We start from the raw sequence: 24474 nt of genomic DNA, 5'->3' as shown, positions 1-24474 counted from the left end.
CCGGACACTCCCCCCCCCTCACAGGGGAGTGCCCTGCAGCGCCAGGACTTGTACCGCTCACTTCAACCCGGGGACCGCCCCCTGAACGGGAGAAACTGCCGCCATTTTCTGGTGCCTGGACACCCTCCCCCCTCACAGGAGGGTGCCCTTTTTTTTCTATAGCACCCGCGGCCATTTTGGGTGCACTACTGTATCCCCCATGCTGGCCCCGCTCCACTACAGAAACGGGGTCTGGCAGATTGGGGGACCCAGCACCCTGAGCTGACTTCTCAGCCGACCCAGGTTGCTGGAAAGAAGAAAATACAAATTTCACTCCTTGTGCCTTCTTCCTCTTCTTGCCCTTCACTTTCTTCCTCTTCCCCTTCTCTTCTGGGCCCAAATCATCACCAAAAGTGAAGTTCTCCAGACGGGTGGGGGACTCCTGCATAACAATCGCACGCAGGAGACCCCCATCTGCCGAGCCGCTGCAATCACTACAGTCACTGCCATCCTCATCGTCCTCACTGGAGGGAGGTAAGGCCACCTGAGCCGGGTTTATGTAGTCCGCACTGAGGGTAAGTGGGGGGTCTGGGGTAACAGTGGTGGTACAAACAGAACCCGTGTCCATATCCCCCTCACTCATATCCCCCTCCATCTCCTCCTCCTCCTCACTCTCATCTTGGTGACTTTCTTTTTCTGCACCTCTGGAGACCCCCTTTTTGGGGAACCTCTCTTCATTAAGAATCTTCTCACTGAAGAAGCCGGCTCCAGCCACAATGTCTGCTCTCAGCTGCACAATCTCCTCCACCTCTTTCTTTAGTGCTCTCACCTTTGCAGTGAACGCTGCTCTCTTGCCCTTGGCTGCTGTATCCGCCTGGTAAGTTGCAAACTTTATGTCTTCTCTAAGACCACGAAGCTGTTTCCCAAGACGTTCATATTGGGCCATCTTTGCCTGGATTCTAGATCCGAAAGTCTCCAGGGATTCCCTTGGCTCCTTGACCCCCCATTGCTGGGGTTCTGAGGAGCCTGAGGTAGAAGCCTTCACTCCACTCCTCTGCCTGGATGAGCTTCTTTTCCCAGAGGAACTTTTGCTGGAAGCCTTGCAGCTCCCAGCTGGGGATGGGGGAGGGGGCCCCACATGGCGATGGGCCCTGGTGGATCGTCTCACCCCATCCTGGCTGCTGGCCGTCGCATTTTCCTTTGCACCCCCCGCCGGCCGGGTACGGGGAGTGCAAGATGAAGCCTCCTGGGGCTCCATAGCAGGAAAACCCTCCACCCAGGTATCTGCCACACACCTGGGGAGGGGCGGATGGAAATCACTGCTTCACTGGAAGAGTCTGGAAGTAACAGGAGCTCAGACACACCCAACCTCTCTCCAGAGCTGTACTCACTATTCTGCTGGTGAGGTCACTGTGTACATACATTACATTACTTATCCTGTACTGATGCTGAGTTATATCCTGTATTATACTCCAGAGCTGTACTGACTATTCTGCTGGTGAGGTCACTGTGTACACACATTACATTACTTATCCTGTACTGATCCTGAGTTATATCCTGTATTATACTCCAGAGCTGCACTCACTATTCTGCTGGTGGGGTCACTGTGTATATACATTACTTATCCTGTACTGATCCTGAGTTATATCCTGTATTATACTCCAGAGCTGTACTCACTATTCTGCTGGTGAGGTCACTGTGTTCATACAATACATTACTTATCCTGTACTGATCCTGAGTTATATCCTGTATTATACTCCAGAGCTGTACTCACTATTCTGCTGGTGGGGTCACAGGATGTAACTCAGGATCAGTACAGGATAAGTAATGTAATGTATGTACACAGTGATCTCACCAGCAGAATAGTGAGTACAGCTCTGGAGTATAATACAGGATATAACTCTGGATCAGTACAGGATGCATTCATGTAGCTTTCTTCTAGGTGATGTTGGGTAATCTTTCATGTTGTTATACTGATGTAGCGCAGAGTATATGGCGTCCCTCTGTGTGTTCACTTATCTCTTGGATACAGTCCTCGTCCCCATGACAGTACAGGATCCTGTCTATATAGGTGTGGGTGTGTCTGGCTGTCATGTGACCTGTAAATCTCCTTTCACCCACTATGTAAACAGATCATCTGGGCGCTGACGTTAGGAATGAATAGTCCTTGTCTAGCAGACAATGATCTTGTTGTTGTGTATATTCTCAGATGTCTCTTCTGTTTACAGGTGGCACAGTGCGTCTCTCCTAAAGGGCCCCTAGCCTGCTCCAGGACCTACTTCTTTGGGGCCACCCATGTTCCCTATTTGGGTAGGTTTGCGCTTTCAGTTAAGAATATGTGGCTATTCATACCTACAAAGTCCTTTAGTTCTTCTCCTCTGATTAGTGTTTGGTCACTGGGACCCCGGAAGACTCTCTCTGAATTGAGAACTGTTGAAATCTCCGTCTATCCCCATAAAGTGTAATTGTGCACTGTTTTAGTCTCTGACACAGCTCCTGGTTGTGAGTGGGCACTATCTGACCCTCCCCCACACATATAATCACTATACAATGAATGATGAGAAGGTTAAAGGGGTACTTCGGTAGAAAACAATATTTTTATTTTTTAAATCAACTAGTGCCAGAAAGTTAAACAGATTTGTATATTACTTCTATATAAAAATCTGAATCCTTCCAGTACTTATCAGCTGCTGAAGTTGAGTTGTTCTTTTCTGTCTGGCCACAGTGCTCTCTGTTGACACCTCTGTCCATGTCAGGAACTGTCCAGCAGGAGAGGTTTGCTATGGGTATTTGCACCTGCTCTGGACAGTTCCTGACATGGACAGAGGTGTCAGCAGAGAGCACTTTGGTCAGACAGAAAAGAAACCCAAAAAGAAAAGAACTTCCTGTGGAGCATACTGCAGCTGATAAGTACTGGAAGGATTAAGATTTTTATATAGAAGTAATTTACAAATCTGTTTAACTTTCTGCCACCAGTTGATTTAGCCTGTTAAGGACGCAGGGCGTACAAGAAAGCCCTGAATCCCGAGTCCTTAAAGGGGTATTCCAGGCCAAAACTTTTTTTTTTATATATCAACTGGCTCCGGAAAACAGATTTGTAAATTACTTCTATTAAAAAAATCTTAATCCTTCCAATAGTTATTAGCTTCTGAAGTTAAGTTGTTGTTTTCTGTCTAACTGCTCTCTGATGACTCGCGTCCCAGGAGCTGTGCAGTTCCTATGGGGATATTTTCCCATCATGCACAGCTCCCGGGACGTGACATCATCATTGAGCAGTTAGACAGAAAACTTCAGAAGCTAATAACTATTGGAAGGATTAAGATTTTTTTAATAGAAGTCATTTACAAATCTGTTTATCTTTCCAGACCCAGTTGATATATATAAAAAAAAGGTTTTGCCTGGAATACCCCTTTAAGAACGCAGGGCTCCCTATTGGAAAGTTATTCTGCATACATTAATCTATATATATATATAAAACTCAACGTATGTATGTATGTTCCACAAAAACTTCCAAACGGCTAAAGATATTAACATGAAACTTGGCCACATGTTACTTATATGTCAACAACAAACATAGGATAGATGATTTAACCCTTACTCACCCCCATTTGCCAGGGGCGGGGTTTATGTTTAAAGTCCCATACAAGTCTATGGGAAATATGTTACTGCATAACTTCCAAATGGCTGGAGATATTTCCATAATACTTGATCACATGTTACTTATATGTCCACTTAAAATATAGGACAGTTAATTTAACCCTTAACTACCCCCATTTGTGAGGGTCGGGGTTTTTGTTAAAAGTCCCATGCAAATCAATGGGAAATGTATGTTCCCACATAACTTCTGTACGGCTGGAGATATTTCAATACCTGGTCACATATTACAGGTCGGGATGGGAGGTCGAGATAGGAGGTCGAGATAGGAGGTCAAAAGCTTCCTCCTTTGTTTATTTTCCTCCCCAACAAGGATTAGGAAGGAAAAACCGGGCATCGCCGGGTACTCAGCTAGTCTATAATATATCAAAAGTTTTTTTTTGATGAATGGTACCCTTAACGACCACGGACGTAAATGTATATCCTGGTTTGGCGGTACTTCGCGCACTAGGACGTACATTTACGTCCTGTGTATCAGCAGCTGGGGACCCGCCGTTAATGGCCGACATCTGCGATCACGCGGTTGTCCGCCATTAACCCTTCAGATGCAGGGATCAGTACAGATCGCGGCATCTGCAGCAGTGCAGTACTTTAAATGGATGATCGGATCGCCCGCAACGCTGCCGCGGTGATCCAATCATCTGTAATGGTGGGCGGAGTTCCCCTCACCTTCCTCCATCCGTCTCCTCGGGTCTCTTACTCTCGTCTGAGATCGAGCAGACCAGAGCAGGAGATAGCCGATAATACTGATCAGTGCTATGTCATATGCATAGCTCTGAACAGTATTAGCAATCAAATGATTGCTATAGATAGTCCCCTATGGGGACACAAAAAAAAAAATTAAAGTTGAAAAATGTAAAAATAAAAAGTAAAAAAAGGAAAAATCCCCCTCCCCCAATAAAAATGAAAATTGTCCGTTTTTCCCATTTTACCCCCAAAAAACGTGTAAAATGTTAATGATCCCATACGGTGAATGGCGTAAACGTAAAAAATTTTTATTTTTTTTTTAAGTCCAAAAATTCGGCCTTTTTGTCACATTTTATTCCCAAAAAAATTTATCAAAAATGATCTATAAGTTTTATATATGCAAATGTGGTATTGATAAAAAGTATAGATGACGGCGCAAAACTTGATCCCTCATACCGTCCTATATACGGAAAAATAAGTTATAGGTGGTCAAAATAGGGCGATTTTAGATTACTGATTTTGAACAAAAAGTTTTAGATTTTTTTTTTAAGCGGTACAAAAATATAAAATTATCTAGCCATGGGTATCATTTCAATCGTATTGACCCAGAGAATAAAGAACACATGTCAATTTTACTGTAAAGTGTACAGCGTGAAAACGAAACCCTCCAAAATGTGCAAAACAGGTATTTTCTTTAAAATTTCCTCCCAAACAGATCTCATACCTCTGTTTAGACGTTCCGGTGCACAGCAGCGACTCCTTCATGATACTCTTGCCGCACGTGACTTAGCCGATGCCTGGAGAGAGCATAATCTGACACAGAGGGGCTATACGTAGTATTCTCCATCTCATAAATTATTCACCAGGATTGATTGGATCCTTACGTCTACCCCCTCTCTACCACATTTGCTGTACTCCAGGCACATCTCATGTGCGGGTCAGACCACGATATGGTGTATGCTCAGTTTGCGTTTGGTATGAAATGCTCCACTCCCTACTCATGGAGGCTTAATGAGTCTCTTTTATCCCAACAGCTATTGAGGAGGCTCTCTTCTTTCTTTTCTTCTGTCTCCCCCTCTGACATTGCCTGGACCTGGGTGGCCCATAAGGCCTTCATACGGGGCCAATTTATTAAATTGGCCTCCTCCTTGAAGAGGGAGCGGACTAGGACCCAATCCTCTTTAGAAAATAAACTGGCTCGACTAGTAATCGCCCATTAACTAAACCCACAACCTTACCTCCTCCAGGCTATCAAAAATACGAGATTACAATTAGACGCTGTCCTTACGGACTGCACAGAAAAAGCACTTCGCTGGACCCAGGCTACTTATTATAAATGGCCTGATAAGCCGGATAGGTTGCTGGCATCAATGTTGCACCAGAGACAGCACCTCAATAGGGTCCACTACATCCAAGTGAAACCTGGTGTACCCTCCTCTAATCCCTCCCGTATCTATGACACCTTTCACTCTTTCTACTCCCTATACAAAGAACGCTCCTCACCCCCTTCTGCTGCTGTGATTGATGCTTATCTTGCCTCTGCTTCCCTACCTTCTCTTTCTCCCTCTGCTAAAGATTCCCTGAAGGAACTTGTGTCGCCCGGGGAAGTCCATCGGGCTTTATCCGATCTGAAATTAGGTAAAGCACCAGGCCCAGACGGCCTCTCGGCCTTAAATTATAAAAAGATGCGCTCTATCCTTCTCCCTCATATAGTCTCCTTCTGTAACAATCTAATGTCTGGTTCCCCTATGCCTTCTGAATTCCTTATGGCCTCCATTGTAGTTATCCCGAAACCTAACAAAGACCCTCTCCTCCCATCTAATTACCGCCCCATTTCACTCATTAACCTTGATATGAAAATGTTTGCGTCTATTCTAGCCCGCAGATTGAACTCTCTTCTCCCCGATTTGATCCATAGGGACCAGGTGGGGTTCATACTGGGTCGCCAGGCCCCTGATAATATTCACAAAGTCTTAAACGTTATTCATTGGGCCTCCACCACATCCACACCCCTGACCTTGTTAGGTCTTGATATAGAGAAGGCTTTCTATTCTGTCTCGTGGTCATACTTGTTTGGAGTCCTCAAATCTATGGGCTTTTCTGGCCCTTTTGTAACGGCCCTACAATGCCTCTACTCTACCCCGCAGGCTTACTTGAAACTCCCCACCTCTTCCCCTACTCCCATTACTATTGAAAGGGGTACTCGCCAGGGGTGCCCTCATTCTCCAGCACTATTTGCTTTGGCTGTGGATCCCCTGGCGAGTATTCTACGTACCTACCCTAATGTTTCGGGCGTGACCATAGGTAATTCCACTTATAAAGTTAATCTTTTCGCAGACGACTTACTACTCACCTTGACTAGACCCCTTCTTTCTCTTCCCAATTTATTCTCTATACTAGATACATTTTTTGCCATCTCAGGCCTGGTGGTAAACAAACATAAGTCTGATATATTGTTCTGCAACACTCCTCGGGCGACACAGGATCTGATCGGTCTCAACTTTGCCCTCAAACCTTCCTCTTCTTATCTTCCCTTCCTTGGCATCTCTCTCCCTTCCCATCTTTCCTCGCTGTATCGCCTTAATTATCCCCCACTGTACCGAACTATTAGAGCCGATCTGACACGTTGGAATCTACCTCACATATCTTGGTTGGGTCGTCTACATTCAGTCAAGTTGGTGATTCTCCCCCGACTTCTCTATTTTTTTAGGAGTCTTCCCATTCCCCTGCCTTTGGCGGACCTTAAGGCCCTCCAGACTGATCTATTCCGTTTCATATGGCGAGACTCTCACCTTAGAATCCCTAGATCAGTGATGTACTACCACAAGACGGTGGGGGGATTATCGGTTCCCAACATTTTGAAATACTGCAGGGCGGCGCGCATAGCTCAACTTTTGGTTTGTAATATTGGTCCCTCAGGTCCTAAATGGGTGGATCTTGACAATGAATTGCTAGCCCCATATACCCTCTGCTCTCTTGTGTGGTAGACAGGTCCAGTTTGCTCTCTTCTCCCTCCCTCTACACTACTATCTCACTACTCTCTTCTTCTTTGGCGCTCCATCAGAGACTCCAATTCCTCATCTCTCCAGTTCTGCCTCTCTTCCATAACCCTTCCTTCCCGCCAGGTCTCTCTTCCACCTCCTTTAGTTGGTGGTTTACTAATAGACTTCCTAACATAAACCGGTTCCTGGTGGGGGGGGGGGGGAAGCTTATTTCTAAGACTAATTTTCTATCTCCATTCCAACCCCCTCCTTCTGAGATTTTCCGCACCTCCCAGATCTTTTCCTTTCTGTCTTCTCTCCTCCAACACTCTGCCCCTATCACTCCTACTTCTATTGAAGCGATGGCTCTCTACACACCTACACATCCAGGGTCTCTATCCCTCATTTACTCTCTCCTCAATAGCCCACCAGGTAATACCAAATTACGGTATATGTCTCAATGGGAGGAGGATATCCAGGTAACTATGTCGTTATCTGACTGGCATACATGTTGCTCTCACCTTGGTAAGGGCAGTTGGCAGGTATCCCTTGCCGAAACTGCTCACAAAATTCTACACCGTACCTACTATGTACCTGCAGGCCTACATGCAATTTACCCGGAGGTCTCTCCCTTATGTTTTCGGGGATATTCTGGGGTGGGATCCATGCTCCATACTTGGTGGTCTTGTCCACTAATAACTACCTTCTGGGTTGGAGTCGTGGATCTCATCTCGTCGGTCCTTAATGTGCCATTGTCCCCCGATGTCTCCATATTGGCCCACAAACCATCTGATCTTTCTTCTAGTCATTGTAAACTGACCCAGTTTATTCTACTAGCAGCACGAATACACATTGCCTCTAAGTGGCGTTCTGCCATTCTCTCATTATCTATTGTTATTGCCAGAGTAAACCAGATATTGATTTCAGAGAAGCTGAATACACTCAGAGCGGACACAATGGAATTGTTCTCTAAAGTTTGGGATCCATGGATCTCCTCTCCCGATGCCCCGGACAGGCACCATTACCGGTCTCTTTGATTGTATGACTTTGACTTCATAGGATTACTGTACTTGCCTACATTGTGCACTCGCTATCTCTGTATGATACCGATGTACTGACCCTTTCTCCTATTCCACATCCCCTTCTCCACCTTCCTCCCCCCCCCCTTCCCGTTCTATCCCCCCCCCCCCCATTCCTTGTTGAGGGAACGATTGTTCGGCTTGTTGATGCATATCTCTGTATGTTCCTGTTAATTCCGGTTTCTGTACTATATTCCATTGTATGATATTACTTTCTTGCTTTTTACTGATCTTGTCAATAAAATACATCTTTTGACACTAAAAATTTTCTCTTCCCCCCCCCCCCCCCCCAAAAAAAAATAAAAAAAATTTGGAATTTTTTTGGGGGGGGTTTGCCGTACATTTTATGGTAAAATGAGAGGTTTTGTTAAAAAGTACAATTTGGTCACGCAAGAAACAAGCCCTTATATGGGTCTGTAGAGGGAAATATAAGAGTTATGGATTTTAGAAGGCGAGGAGGAAAAAAAACGAAAACTCAAAAATAAAATTGGCCTGGTCCTTAAGGTTAAAATGGGCTTGGTCCTTAAGGGGTTAAAAAAAAAAAATGTAGTACTCCTTTAACAAGCAAAACCTGGGTCTGATAAGGTAGCGGCTCCAGTGTCCTGCGCAGGCTCTGCCAAGCAGGCACCATGGAGGGAAGCTTTTGTTTTGTCATTGAGCTCTGTTATCCAGGCATCCCAGCAGCCCCCCCCCCTTTTTTAAGCAGTGTAATGTCAGCGTAACCCTTTCATATAATCATTGGCATCTTACCAGGTCCCTCCCAGTGTAGACAACCACAGCCGGAGACATTACTACCGAAATACATTGCTCCAAACTTGCATCACTTTATCATAGTATCATATTAGAGTACATTGGTTCATCCCAACTTACAATAAAAGCAAATAATTTTTTTTATTTTATATATATATGTATATATATCTCATTTTTTATTTTTATTTTGTATAATTTTTTTAATTTATATTTATTTATTTATTCCAGGTCATGACAATGAAACTTACAAGAAAAATGAGCAAATGTAAGTTCCTCTATATTTACATCAGTTTTTACAGCAGTGAAGCTTCCTTATCCAGCATTATTAATATTCTTACTTTCTATGTCAGTGTTTCCCAACCAGTGTGTCTCCAGCTGTTGCAAAACTACAACTCCCAACATGCCCGTACAGCCGTTGGCTGTCCGGGCATGCTGAGAGTTGTAGTTCTGCATCTGCTGAAAGCATCCTGGTTGGGAAACACTGACCTATTGTAACTAGAGATGATCGAACTTACAGTAAATTCGATTCGTCACGAACTTCTCGGCTCGGCAGTTGATGGCTTTTCCTGCGTAAATTAGTTCAGCCTTCAGGTGCTCCGGTGGGCTGGAAAAGTTGGATACAGTCCTAGGAAAGAGTCTCCTAGGACTGTATCCACCTTTTCCAGCCCACGGGAGCACCGGAAAGCTGAACTAATTTATGCAGGAAAAGTCATCAACTGCCGAGCCGAGAAGTTCGTGATGAATCGAATTTACTGTAAGTTCGCTCATCTCTAATTGTAACTATGACCAGAAAAGGGTCCGTAAAATGAGTGAAACCAGCAGGGAGTGTAGCTATAGGGAAGTGTTTCCCAACCAGGGTGCCTCCAGCTGTTTCACAATTACCACTTCCAGCATGCCCAAACATCCAAAGGCTGTCTGGTCATGCTGGTAGTTGTAGTTTTGCAACAGCTGAAGGCATCCTGATTGGGAAACACTGGCCTATTGCAACTATGACCAGAAAAGGGTCCGTAAAATGAGTGAAACCAGCAGGGGGTGTAGCTATAGGGAAGTGTTTCCCAACCAGGGTGCCTCCAGCTGTTTCACAATTACCACTTCCAGCATGCCCAAACGTCCAAAGGCTGTCTGGTCATGCTGGGAGTTGTAGTTTTGAAACAGCTGGTTGTCCTATGCATCACTATGCTTTGTGGTCTCTAATCTGTGGACCCTCAGCTGTTTCAAAACACTGACTCCCAGAATGTTTCAAGCATGCTGGGGGTTGTAGTTTTGTTACACCTTGATGTCTGCTGTTTGAAGTCCACTGGCATAGTAAATGGGCTCCATATGTGCAGCCTGCAGCTGGGGGTCCTCCGGTATAGTCACATATTCTGATATAGTCCAGGAGCAAGAACCCTCATCTGAGAAAATGTGTTTCCCATACTCACTCTATTTACAGTAGGTTAGGATTACTTTATGACCTCTCTAAAGGGGTATTCCATGAAGAAAAACACATTTTTTTTTTAAATTTTTTTATATCATCTGGCTCCAGAAAGAAACAGATTTGTAAATGACTTCTATTAAAAAAATCTTAATCCTACCAGTACTTATCCGCTGCTGAAGTTGAGTTGTTCTTTTGTCTGACCACAGCGCTCTCTGCCGACACCTCTGCCTGTCTCAGGAACTGTCCAGAGCAGGGGAGGTTTGCTATGGGGATTTGCTGCTACTCTGGACAGTTCCTGAAACAGGTGTCAGCACTGGTCAGACAGAAAAGAACAACTCAACTTTAGCAGCTGAGAAGTACTGGTAGGAGTAATATTTTTTTTTTTTTTTTTTTTTTTTTAATAGAAGTCATTTACAAATCTGTTCAACTTTCTGGCACCAGTTGCTTTAAAAATAAATATTTTCAAGTGGAGTACCCCTTTAATCAAGGGGCTACGCAGATGAAAGAGGCAACTTTTTTTTTTTTTTATAGCAGTGGTTTCCAAACTGTGGACCTCCAGCTGTTGCAAAACAACAACTCCCAGCATGCCCAGGACAGCTTTTGGCTGTCCGGGCATGCTGGGAGTTGTAGATTTTCAACAGCTGGAGGTCCACAGTTTGGAGACCACTGCTTTGAGGTTATGGTACTTTGGCTGGTTATGATGTTTGGAGTACATGGGTTGGCTGTCAAATAGTTCTATAATGTTCGTGTATAGGTCATTGTATCCCAAGCAGGGTGCCCCCAGCTGCTGCAAAACTACAACTCCCAGCATGCCCGGACAGCCTTCGGCTGTCCGGGCATGCTGGGAGTTGTAGTTTTGCAACAGCTGGAGGCACCCTGGTTGAGAAACACTGGTATAGGTACTAAATAAAGGTGGGTATGAAAACTTACAGGTACATCAGGGCCCGTGTGTAGTGACTAGAGATGAGCGAACTTACAGTAAATTCGATTCGTCACGAACTTCTCGGCTCGGCAGTTGATGACTTTTCCTGCGTAAATTAGTTCAGCCTTCAGGTGCTCCGGTGGGCTGGAAAAGGTGGATACAGTCCTAGGAAAGAGTCTCCTAGGACTGTATCCACCTTTTCCAGCCCACGGGAGCACCGGAAAGCTGAACTAATTTATGCAGGAAAAGCCATCAACTGCCGAGCCGAGAAGTTTGTGATGAATCGAATTTACTGTAAGTTCGCTCATCTCTAGTAGTGACATAGTGCAGGCTGGCTGTAGTTGAGTTGTTCTTTTTTCTGTCTGACCACAGTGCTCTCTGCTGACACCTCTGTCTGTCTCAGGAACTGTCCAGAGCAGGAGAGGTTTGCTATGGGGATTTGCTGCTACTCTGGACAGTTCCTGAAACAGACAGAGGTGTCAGCAGAAAGCTCTGTTGTCAGACAGCAAAGAACAACTCAACTTTAGCAGCTGATAAGTACTGGTAGGATTAAGATTATTATTATTATTTTTTTTATTGAAGTAATTTACAAATCAGTTAAACTTTCTGGAGCCAGTTGATTAAAAAAAAAAAAAAAAAAAAAGATAAAAAAAATGTTTTTTCATGGAATACCCCTTTAAGTTGTGGCTCACAGTTTTGTGGAGCTAAAGAACCTGATAACGTAGTCATATAGTGCACTATGGCTGAGAAGGGGTTACATAGGTTGAGGCAACGTCTCCAAATGCTATAAAATTGCAGAGGGACGCTTCAGCATAAAGGGCCCCCTCCCCCCCCCCGGCAGCCATTGGGATCACCAAACACTCCAATGTCAGACTAGTATGACCTGCTCACAGGGGGCGGAGGCCCTTTACACCCAGCCATGCCTCTTTAAAGGGGCACTCCCCTGCAAAACTTTTCTTTTTCTTAAATCAACTGGTGCCAGCAAGTTAAACAGATTAGTAAATTACTTCTATTTAAAAATCTTAATCCTTCCAGCACTTATCAGCTTCTATTTGCTCTACAGGAAGTTCTTTTTCTTTTTCAATTTCCTTTTCAGTCTGACCACAGTGCTCTCTGCTGACACCTCTGTCCATTTTTAGGAACTGTCCGGAGCGGGAGAGGTTTGCCATGGGGATTTTCTCCTACTCTGGACAGTTCCTAAAATGAGAGGAGAGCACTGTGGTCAGACAGAAAGGAAATTCAAAAAGAAAAGAACTTCCTGTGTTAGGTACTGGAAGGATTAAGATTTTTAAATAGAAGTAATTTTCTAATCTGTTTTAACTTTCTGTCACCAGTGGATTTAAAAAATGTTTTATATTTTCCAGGTGAGTACCGCTTTTTCACCATTTTGTTGACATGGGGGTAATACTATGTTACGTCTCTGCTGATAAGTCTGGGAATGTCTCTGATAAGGCTTCATGCTGGAACTTGCACATTATGTCCTGAAGCTTTGACATATCGTGCAGGACCTCTTCATGGTGTCAAGTGTACTTGTCACTGTTCTTTCATTGACATGTGTGACCCCCCTGGGGATCCCTGATCTGGTTACATTGATAGTGTTACATGAACATCAGTATCACACCTGTCAAGAGACACATCAGCAGCTTTCTATATGGCTTTTCCAAGGCTTTAAAGGGGTACTCCGGTGGAAAACGTTGTTTTTTTTATTTTTTTTAAATCAACTGGTGCCAGAAAGTTAAACAGATTAGTAAATTAGGCAAAGGGATATGGATACCGCTCTCACCAGCTCCGGACACCTCTTGCACCTGTGCTGCGGACTGCCGGCACCGCCTCCGGCAACTCCTAATGCTTGAAAGAACTCCGTCCGGCACCAAGGTATGAGGTAAAAAAAGGCTTGTCTTTATTTATTCCACAGCAGGATACATACAGATAAAGATGTCTGACGCGTTTCGCCCTTTGCAGGGCTTAATCGTAGACTAATACATCTTATAACAAACACGATTAAAATACTGAGCGGTCCGGTCACATGTGACCGGACCGCTCAGTATTTTAATCGTGTTTGTTATAAGATGTATTAGTCTACGATTAAGCCCTGCAAAGGGCGAAACGCGTCAGACATCTTTATCTGTATGTATCCTGCTGTGGAATAAATAAAGACAAGCCGTTTTTACCTCATACCTTGGTGCTGGACGGAGTTCTTTCAAGATTAGTAAATGACTTCTATTTAAAAATCTTAATCCTTCCAGTACTTATCAGCTTCTATTTGCTCTACAGGAAGTTCTTTTCTCTTTGAATTTCCTTTTCAGTCTGACCACAGTGCTCTCTGCTGACACCTCTGTCCATTTTTAGGAACTGTCCGGAGCAGGAGAGGTTTGCTATGGGGATTTTCTCCTACTCTGGACAGTTCCTAAAATGAGAGGAGAGCACTGTGGTCCGACAGAAAGGAAATTCAAAAAGGAAAGAACTTCCTGGGGAGCATACAGCAGCTGATAAGTACTGGAAGGATTACGATTTTTAAATGGAACTACTTTTTAGCAGCTGTATGCTACAGAGGAAATAATTTTCCTTTTTTGAATTTCTTTTTTTGTCTTGTCCACAGTGCTCTCTGCTGACACCTGATGTCCCTATCAGGAACTGTCCAGAGCAGGAGAAAATCCCCATAGCAAACCTATGCTGCTCTGAACAGTTCCTGACACGGGCAGAGGTGTCGGCAGAGAGCACTGTGGACAAGACAACAAAAAGAAATTCAAAAAGAAAAGTATTTCCTCTGTAGCATACAGCTGCTAAAAAGTACTGGAAGGGTAAAGAATTTTTTTAAAGAAGTAATTTACAAATCTGTTTTAACTTTCTGGCACCAGCTGATTTAAAAAAATGTATAAAAAAAAAAAAATTAACAAAAAATTTCCCCCGGCGTACCCCTTTAACTTATTCCCTAGCCACAGGATAGGGGATAAGTAGCTGATGGTGGGGGGTCCGACCGCTGGACCCCGGCGCGCTCAGTGAGGCGCTCCATTCGTTTCAATGGGAGCGCTGATAATGCCCAAGTGCTGTACTCTGGTCTTTTTGGCGCTCCCATAGGAATGAATAGAGCGCATGCCGTCTGCAGCACGCGCTCCCCACTGAGTGCCGGGGCGCCTGCGGTCGGACCCCCCATGATCAGCTCCTAGGGGAGAAGTTATATTTTCACCGGAGATCTCCTTTAATGTATCTTTTTGTATAGTGACCTGGTTCTTATGTCTCTTTTAGCACCCTCCTGTCTCAGATCTACACTGCTGTGGTGGAGGCCGTTCTCGCGGGAATCACAAGCTTTGTCAAGTGTTCCAGCTTTACCAAGGTAAGGGCCACATTCTTACCTAGAGCCGTTTTGGGTCCTGCTAGGAGTCACCACTTATGACTAGGGCCGGGCGGTATACTGCTTCATACCGAATACCGGAATTTTTGTCCTGCACGATATGAATTCTTCTTCATACCGCTATACTGGTTTGGCTCCCCCCCCCGTCTCGGGAATGAATGAGGTATCAGCGCTGCGCTGTCCCCATCGGGGTAAATGCTCATATATCACCCGCACGCGCTGCCCTCCCCGTCCTCCTGTTTGTCGGGGGCCACCAGCGCCGACTCTCTATACCAGTGTTCTCCAACCTGCGGACCTCCAGATGTTGCAAAACTACAACTCCCAGCATGCCCGGACAGCCGTTGGCTGTCCGGGCATGCTGGGAGTTGTAGTTTTGAAACATCTGGAGGTCTGCAAGTTGGAGACCACTGCTCTATACTGTATCCCTGGGTTGCAAAAGGTAAAGAAAATAAACTTTAACTCACCTTCCCCGTCGGTCCGGATGTGCTTCCTGGAGACGGGAACGTCGGAGAGCCGTCAGCCTATCACCGGCCGCAGCGATGTTCCGCCTCGGCCGGTGATAGGCTGAGCCCACTGTCATGTAAGATGCCGGCTGAGTTAAAGTTTATTTTGTTTACCTTTTTCCCCCCCCCCCCCGGGCACAGGGATACAGCGCACAGTATAGAGCAGTGGTCTCCAACCTGCCGACCTCCAGATGTTTCAAAACTTCAACTCTCACCATGCCCAGACAGCAAACGGCTGTCCGGGCATGCTGGGAGATGTAGTTTTGCAACATCTGGAGGTCCGCCGGTTGGAGACCACTGGTATAGAGTGTCCCCTCCGGCGGCCCGATGGGGACAGTGCAGGGCTGATTAATTTGTGGGGGGTTAGAAGCAGAACAGCAGGTCACATGATTTTTTATTTTTTTTTTGGGGGGGGGGGGGATGAAATACCGTTATATACCGTGGAACCGCCATAAGTAGAGATGAGCGAACTTACAGTAAATTCGATTCGTCACGAACTTCTCGGCTCGGCAGTTGATGACTTTTCCTGCATAAATTAGTTCAGCTTTCCAGTGCTCCGGCGGGCTGGAAAAGGTGGATACAGTCCTAGTAGACTCTTTTTCTACGACTGTATCCACCTTTTCCAGCCCAGCGGAGCACCGGAAAGCTGAACTAATTTACGCAGGAAAAGTCATCAACTGCCGAGCCGAGAAGTTCGTGACGAATCGAATTTACTGTAAATTCGCTCATCTCTAGCCATAATACCGTGATACACCTATTTGTCCATATACCGCCCAGCCCTACATATGACCTTAGTAAAGTGGTCACCGAGCTGCGGCTCCCCTGCCGGATACCTACACTACCTGTGTCCCCTTATACAGGGCTGTACTGGTTCCTACGTTCATAGGTGTGGTGGCTGAATACATCAGAGGAAACACTGAATCCTCGCAGGAGAATGAAATAGTCCTCAAGCCACCCTTCTCCGTCACACAACTTTTCATGTCTTGTCACGTCGGCGTCGCACCTGTCTCCACTGTGATCAAACCGGAATGGTAAAAATGCATGTACCCTAAGTGTGACCCTCCAGGCTCATCGTGGATACACATCTATATAAAAACACAAGAATACAGTAAAACCTTTTTATGAGGGTTATTAGTGCACATAAAATGTAAGACGTCTCCTGGGGGCGGAGGAGGCTGTAAACCAACCCTCTATGTCAGTGCTGATGAGTACGATTATCCCATATAATGTGGACTCTGCACAGAACAGGGGAGGAGATCAGTTACTATAAAGCCATAATGGGGACAGGGATTTTCCTGGAGTGCCTTAAAGGGGTACTCCGCCCCTGGCATCTTATCCTCTATCCAAAGGATAGGGGATAAGAGGTCAGATCGCCGGGGTCCCTCTGCTGGGGACCCCGGGGATCGCCGCTGCGGCACCCCGCCATCATTACTGCACAGAGCGAGATCGCTCTGCACGTAATGACGGGCAATACAGGGGCCGGAGCAGCGTGACGTCATGGCTCCACCCCTCATGCCATCACGGCCCGTCCCCTTAATGCAAGTCTATGGCAGGGGGGCATGATGACCGCAACGCCCCCTCCCATAGACTTGTATTGACGGGGGTGGGCCGTGACGTAACGATGCTCCGGCCCCTGTATTGCCCGTCATTACGTGCAGAGCGATCTCGCTCTGCGCAGTAATGATAGCGGGGTGCTGCAGCGGGACCCCGGCGATCTGACATCTTATCCCCTATCCTTTGGATAGAGGATAAGATGCCAGGGGCGGAATACCCCTTTAATGGGCTCGATCACACAGGGCGATTATCAGCCAAACATGCAGTCATTGCCGTGTGTAATAGTAGCTTGTTTGGTAGCTGATCTTGGCACTTTGAACTGTCAATAAATGATCAGACAGTACAGGGTGGGTCATTTATATAGATTCACCTTAATAAAATGGGAATGGTTGGGGATATTAACTTCCTGTTTGTGGTACATTAGTATATGTGACGGGGGAAACTTTCCAAGATGGGTGGTGACCATGGCGGCCATTTTTAATCCAACTTTTGTTTTTGGTCATGTGACACCTCAAACTTATTGGGAATTTCGCAAGAAAAACAATGATGTACTTGGTTTTAACATAACTTTATTCTTTCATGAGTTATTTACAAATTTCTGACCACTTATAAAATGTGTTCAATGTGCTGCCCATTGTGTTGGATTGTCAATGCAACCCTCTTCTCTATATACTGCTATATACTACTATATACACCGCAGGAGAAATGCTAGCACAGGCTTCCAGTATCCGTATACACTACTATATACTACTATATACACTGCAGGAGAAATGCTAGCACAGGCTTCCAGTATCCGTATACACTGCTATATACTACTATATACACCGCAGGAGAAATGCGAGCACAGGCTTCCAGTATCCGTATACACTGCTATATACTACTATATACACCGCAGGAGAAATGCTAGCACAGGCTTCCAGTATCCGTATACACTGCTATATACTACTATATACACTGCAGGAGAAATGCGAGCACAGGCTTCCAGTATCCGTATACACTGCTATATACTACTATATACACCACAGGAGAAATGCTAGCACAGGCTTCCAGTATCCGTATACACTGCTATATACTACTATATACACCGCAGGAGAAATGCTAGCACAGGCTTCCAGTATCCGTATACACTACTATTTACTACTATATACACTGCAGGAGAAATGCGAGCACAGGCTTCCAGTATCCGTATACACTGCTATATACTACTATATACACCACAGGAGAAATGCTAGCACAGGCTTCCAGTATCCGTATACACTGCTATATACTACTATATACACCGCAGGAGAAATGCTAGCATAGGCTTCCAGTATCCGTATACACTACTATATACTACTATATACACTGCAGGAGAAATGCGAGCACAGGCTTCCAGTATCCGTATACACTGCTATATACTACTATATACACCACAGGAGAAATGCTAGCACAGGCTTCCAGTATCCGTATACACTGCTATATACTACTATATACACCGCAGGAGAAATGCTAGCACAGGCTTCCAGTATCCGTATACACCGCTATATACTACTATATACAACGCAGGAGAAATGCGAGCACAGGCTTCCAGTATCCGTATACACTACTATATACTACTATATGCACTGCAGGAGAAATGCGAGCACAGGCTTCCAGTATCCGTATACACTGCTATATACTACTATATACACCGCAGGAGAAATGCGAGCACAGGCTTCCAGTATCCGTATACACTTCTATATACTACTATATACACCGCAGGAGAAAGGCTAGCACAGGCTTCCAGTATCCGTATACACTGTTATATACTACTATATACATCGCAGGAGAAATGCTAGCACAGGCTTCCAGTATCCGTATACACTTGCTATATACTACTATATACACCGCAGGAGAAATGCTAGCACAGGCTTCCAGTATCCGTATACACTGCTATATACTACTATATACACCGCAGGAGAAATGCTAGCACAGGCTTCCAGGATCCGTATACACTGCTATATACTACTATATACACCGCAGGAGAAATGCTAGCACAGGCTTCCAGTATCCGTATACACTGCTATATACTACTATATACACCGCAGGAGAAATGCTATCACAGGCTTCCAGTATCCATATACACTGCTATATACTACTATATACACCGCAGGAGAAATGCTAGCACAGGCTTCCAGTATCCATATACACTGCTATATACTACTATATACACCGCAGGAGAAATGCTAGCACAGGCTTCCAGTATCTGTATACACTGCTATATACTACTATATACACCACAGGAGAAATGCTAGCACAGGCTTCCAGTATCTGTATACACTGCTATATACTACTATATACACCGCAGGAGAAATGCTAGCACAGGCTTCCAGTATCCATATACACTGCTATATACTACTATATACACCGCAGGAGAAATGCTAGCACAGGCTTCCAGTATCTGTATACACTGCTATATACTACTATATACAACACAGGAGAAATGCTAGCACAGGCTTCCAGTATCTGTATACACTGCTATATACTACTATATACACCGCAGGAGAAATGCTAGCACAGGCTTCCAGTATCCGTAGTTTTAGGGGTCTGCAGAATGGGCAAAACAAAAATTGGAACAAGACCCTCAGTTTACGCAGAAGATTTTGTTCAGTGATGATACAAACTTTTATGTGAATGGTGAAGTTAACAGACAAAACCACCGCTATTGGTCTGACACTAACCCACATTGGATAGATCCCTCCAAGACTGTTGGAACACAAAAATTGATGGTGTGGTGTGGTATATGGGGTACAAAGATAGTGGGGCCATTCTTCATCAATGGAAACCTCAAGGCCACTGGATATGCGAAATTGCTACATGATGATGTGTTTCCCTCTTTATGCACTGAAGCTGGGACGTTCCCTGAGTTTTTCCAGCAAGATGGTGACCACCACATTATGGGTGTCAGGTCCGAGCATTCCTAGATGAACAGTTTCCTGGAAAGGGGATTGGTCGTCGTGGGCCAGTTGAATGGCCCCCAAGGTCTCCCGATGTGACTCCCTTAGACTTTTATCTTTGGGGTCATCTGAAGGCAATTGTCTATGCTGTGAAGATACGAGATGTGCAGCACCTGAAACTACGGATACTGGAAGCCTGTGCTAGCATTTCTCCTGCGGTGTATATAGTAGTATATAGCAGTGTATACGGATACTGGAAGCCTGTGCTAGCATTTCTCCTGCGGTGTATATAGTAGTATATAGCAGTGTATACGGATACTGGAAGCCTGTGCTAGCATTTCTCCTGCGGTGTATATAGTAGTATATAGCAGTGTATACGGATACTGGTAGCCTGTGCTAGCATTTCTCCTGCGGTGTATATAGTAGTATATAGCAGTGTATACGGATACTGGAAGCCTGTGCTAGCATTTCTCCTGCGGTGTATATAGTAGTATATAGCAGTGTATACGGATACTGGTAGCCTGTGCTAGCATTTCTCCTGCGGTGTATATAGTAGTATATAGCAGTGTATACGGATACTGGAAGCCTGTGCTAGCATTTCTCCTGCGGTGTATATAGTAGTATATAGCAGTGTATACGGATACTGGAAGCCTGTGCTCGCATTTCTCCTGCGGTGTATATAGTAGTATATAGCAGTGTATACGGATACTGGAAGCCTGTGCTAGCATTTCTCCTGCGGTGTATATAGTAGTATATAGCAGTGTATACGGATACTGGAAGCCTGTGCTAGCATTTCTCCTGCGGTGTATATAGTAGTATATAGCAGTGTATACGGATACTGGAAGCCTGTGCTAGCATTTCTCCTGCGGTGTATATAGTAGTATATAGCAGTGTATACGGATACTGGTAGCCTGTGCTAGCATTTCTCCTGCGGTGTATATAGTAGTATATAGCAGTGTATACGGATACTGGAAGCCTGTGCTAGCATTTCTCCTGCGGTGTATATAGTAGTATATAGCAGTGTATACGGATACTGGAAGCCTGTGCTAGCATTTCTCCTGCGGTGTATATAGTAGTATATAGCAGTGTATACGGATACTGGAAGCCTGTGCTAGCATTTCTCCTGCGGTGTATATAGCAGTGTATACGGATACTGGAAGCCTGTGCTAGCATTTCTCCTGCGGTGTATATAGTAGTATATAGCAGTGTATACGGATACTGGAAGCCTGTGCTAGCATTTCTCCTGCGGTGTATATAGTAGTATATAGCAGTGTATACGGATACTGGAAGCCTGTGCTAGCATTTCCCCTGCGGTGTATATAGTAGTATATAGCAGTGTATACGGATACTGGAAGCCTGTGCTAGCATTTCTCCTGCGGTGTATATAGTAGTATATAGCAGTGTATACAGATACTGGAAGCCTGTGCTAGCATTTCTCCTGCGGTGTATATAGTAGTATATAGCAGTGTATATGGATACTGGAAGCCTGTGCTAGCATTTCTCCTGCGGTGTGTATATAGTAGTATATAGCAGTGTATACAGATACTGGAAGCCTGTGCTAGCATTTCTCCTGCGGTGTTACTATCAGTGTATGAAGAGTGGGAGAAGAGGGTTGCATTGACAAAGCCACTGATGTGGTGAAACGTCGTACGGGTAATTGCGTCAATGATTTTAATTCTTTCCACCGACACTTTACAATATAGATAGATATAAAGTGGACCGCAGCCACAACTCCTCTCAGTACGAACTACATAGCAAGCACAGTTCTTGCAGATAGACAATAACACTGAGTGTTTTGGTGGAATTGGTTTTAATCTTAAATTGAGACAATAAAAGTTAAGTTTTACCTTCTTGTTGGATGGTAAATTTAGGATCTAGTGGTCACCCTAGTGACCAATTGTAAATTTGATATGAAATGAATCCTCCATCCACCAGTCCGGATATAGTGTGGTTCCCATTGTACAATATACACTTGACTGGTCTGAAATGGAAAGGCTCAGACGACTTTCCTCTCTTTATGGAGGCTTTGTAAATCTTACACAATGGCGGTGTCTCCCCTCCGCAGTAAGAATCCGTTATGCAGTCTCTCTCGTGTTGTTATTGTGTTTATACCCCGTCTGACCCTGAGACTTACTGCACATCTCGTCTTTCCACAGGCAAAGGAAGTGGCGGAGCACAGTCTGTGGATGCTGCTGGACTCCTTTAATCTTGTTCAGATGAAAGCTGCTCTCAGGTCTGTTTGATGTTTTCTTGCATTGATGTAGGAATAAACATTGGGGGTAAAAATGAGGTTCTGTAATCTCTCCGAAGCCTGTCATTAAATGAGGAGGTGACATCTAGAAGCCGTGGATTTTTGTTATAGTTCACACTCTAATCTGTGTTGTGTGTCCTGTTCTAGGTCCAAAGTATCATTTCAGATTGAAGCTGTGAATAGTCTCGGCAGGTAAGGATTTCATCAGTGATGCTTATTTTAAAGGGGTATGCCGCTGCTCAGCATTTGGAACAAACTGTTCCGAACGCTGGAGCTGGGAGCTCGTGACGTCATAGCCCCGCCCCCTGATAACGTCACGTCCCACCCCCTCAATGCAAGTCTATGGGAGGGGGCGTGACCTGTATGAATGAGCTTTTACAACTTTTTTTTTTCTCCTTCAGGATTGTCCCATTGGATCACGACAATAGTACAAACTTAATAAAAACTGTAAGTACAACTCAAATACAGTGTCGGGCTCTAGTGGTGTTCAACTTGTGGCCCTGTGGCTCCTAGCATGCCCTGACAGCCTGTGAACTAGTGTTAGGTGTGAATCCAGTGCTGGAGGGCCAAGTGCTGGATGGGTATCCCATACTGGAGCACCCAGTGTTGTGCATGGATCTGATGCTGGAGCACCCAGTGTTGTGCATGGATCTGATGCTGGAGCACCCAGTGTTGTGTATGGATCTGATGCTGGAGCACCCAGTGTTGTGCATGGATCTGATGCTGGAGCACCCAGTGTTGTGCATGGATCTGATGCTGGAGCACCCAGTGTTGTGCATGGATCTGATGCTGGAGCACCCAGTGTTGTGTATGGATCTGATGCTGGAGCACCCAGTGTTGTGCATGGATCTGATGCTGGAGCACCCAGTGTTGTGCATGGATCTGATGCTGGAGCACCCAGTGTTGTGTATGGATCTGATGCTGGAGCACCCAGTGTTGTGCATGGATCTGATGCTGGAGCACCCAGTGTTGTGCATGGATCTGATGCTGGAGCACCCAGTGTTGTGCATGGATCTGATGCTGGAGCACCCAGTGTTGTGCATGGATCTGATGCTGGAGCACCCAGTGTTGTGCATGGATCTGATGCTGGAGCACCCAGTGTTGTGTATGGATCTGATGCTGGAGAACCCAGTGTTGTGCATGGATCTGATGCTGGAGCACCCAGTGTTGTGCATGGATCTGATGCTGGAGCACCCAGTGTTGTGCATGGATCTGATGCTGGAGCACCCAGTGTTGTGCATGGATCTGATGCTGGAGCACCCAGTGTTGTGCATGGATCTGATGCTGGAGCACCCAGTGTTGTGCATGGATCTGATGCTGGAGCGCCCCATACTGGGCTTGGAGCCAACGTTGCAGATTTAATTCCTATAAGGCTGTGTTTTTTCTCTCTATTAACATAGAATACTTGGTTGCTAGGGAGGCAATATGAGGCAATATGTATATGGTTTCTAGTAATCTCGTTTAGAATATTGGCTAACCCCTTAGTGTAGCTCCCACCATCCTTTTTTTTCTTTCTGTCCCTGCCTATTGTCCATCTATCCCTAACCCCCTTACTGCCTTTAAAAGGGTACTCCGGTGAAAACCTTTTTTCTTTTAAATCAACTGGTGGCAGAAAGTTAAACATATTTGTAAATGACTTCTATAAAAAAAATCTTAATCCTTCCAGTACTTATTAGCTGCTGAATGCTACAGAGGAAATTCCTTTCTTTTTGGAACACTGATGACATCACGAGCACAGTGCTCTCTGCTGACATCTCTGTCCATTTTAGCAACCATGCATAGCAGATGTATGCTAAGGGCAGCATGGTGGCTCAGTGGTTAGCACTGCTGCCTTGTAGTGCTGGGGACTTGGGTTCAAATCCCACTAAGGACAACAATAAATAAAGCGTTATTATTATTATTATAATAACGTCAGCAGAGAGAACTGTGCTCGTGATGTCATCAGAGAGCATTCCAAAAAGAAAAGAATTTCCTCTGTAGTATTCAGCAGCTAATAAGTACAGGAAGGATTAAGATTTTTAAATAGAAGTAATTTACAAATATGTTTAACTTTCTGCCCCCAGTTGATTTAAAAGAAGAAAGGTTTTCACCGGAGTACCTCTTTAATTTTTTTTTATTTTTTTTACTATATTAAAATGCCTTTAGTCTGCCTGGCAGTGTGCTCACTACCAGGCAGACTTCCCCAGCAGGCACCACGTCACTGATGCCTCCTGAGGCCACACTTCCGCCCTTAGTTCACCTATACAGGGTGCCTCCAGCTGTTTCACCACTAGAACTCCCAGCTTTCCCTGACATCAATTGGCTGTCAGGGCATGCTGGGAGTTGTAGTGGGGAAACAACTGGAGGCACACTGTGGTGAAAACAGCTGCCGCACATCCCGCTCCCCCGAACCCCGCAACGCAACCCGCTGCCGCGCAACTCTCTTTCCAC

The 24474-nt window shown here is 45.1% G+C and overlaps 1 protein-coding gene across 1 annotated transcript in view; it reads left to right on the top strand.

Annotated features, from left to right (window-relative positions):
• The window catches only part of DNAAF9 (dynein axonemal assembly factor 9), a gene marked incomplete in the record, with an annotated part of 90218 nt that overhangs the window by 32701 nt on the left and 33043 nt on the right, over positions 1–24474 (top strand). Inside the window, 6 exon segments of the mRNA XM_056553268.1 lie at positions 2208–2289; positions 9359–9395; positions 14716–14803; positions 21950–22026; positions 22192–22236; positions 22446–22491. Coding sequence (XP_056409243.1) covers positions 2208–2289; positions 9359–9395; positions 14716–14803; positions 21950–22026; positions 22192–22236; positions 22446–22491 — 375 coding nt within the window.

Source organism: Hyla sarda, chromosome 1, assembly GCF_029499605.1.
Source record: "Hyla sarda isolate aHylSar1 chromosome 1, aHylSar1.hap1, whole genome shotgun sequence".
Lineage (NCBI taxonomy): Eukaryota > Metazoa > Chordata > Amphibia > Anura > Hylidae > Hyla > Hyla sarda.
The sequence above is the reverse complement of the archived record's forward strand: the minus strand, read 5'-3'. Positions and strand labels throughout refer to the sequence as shown.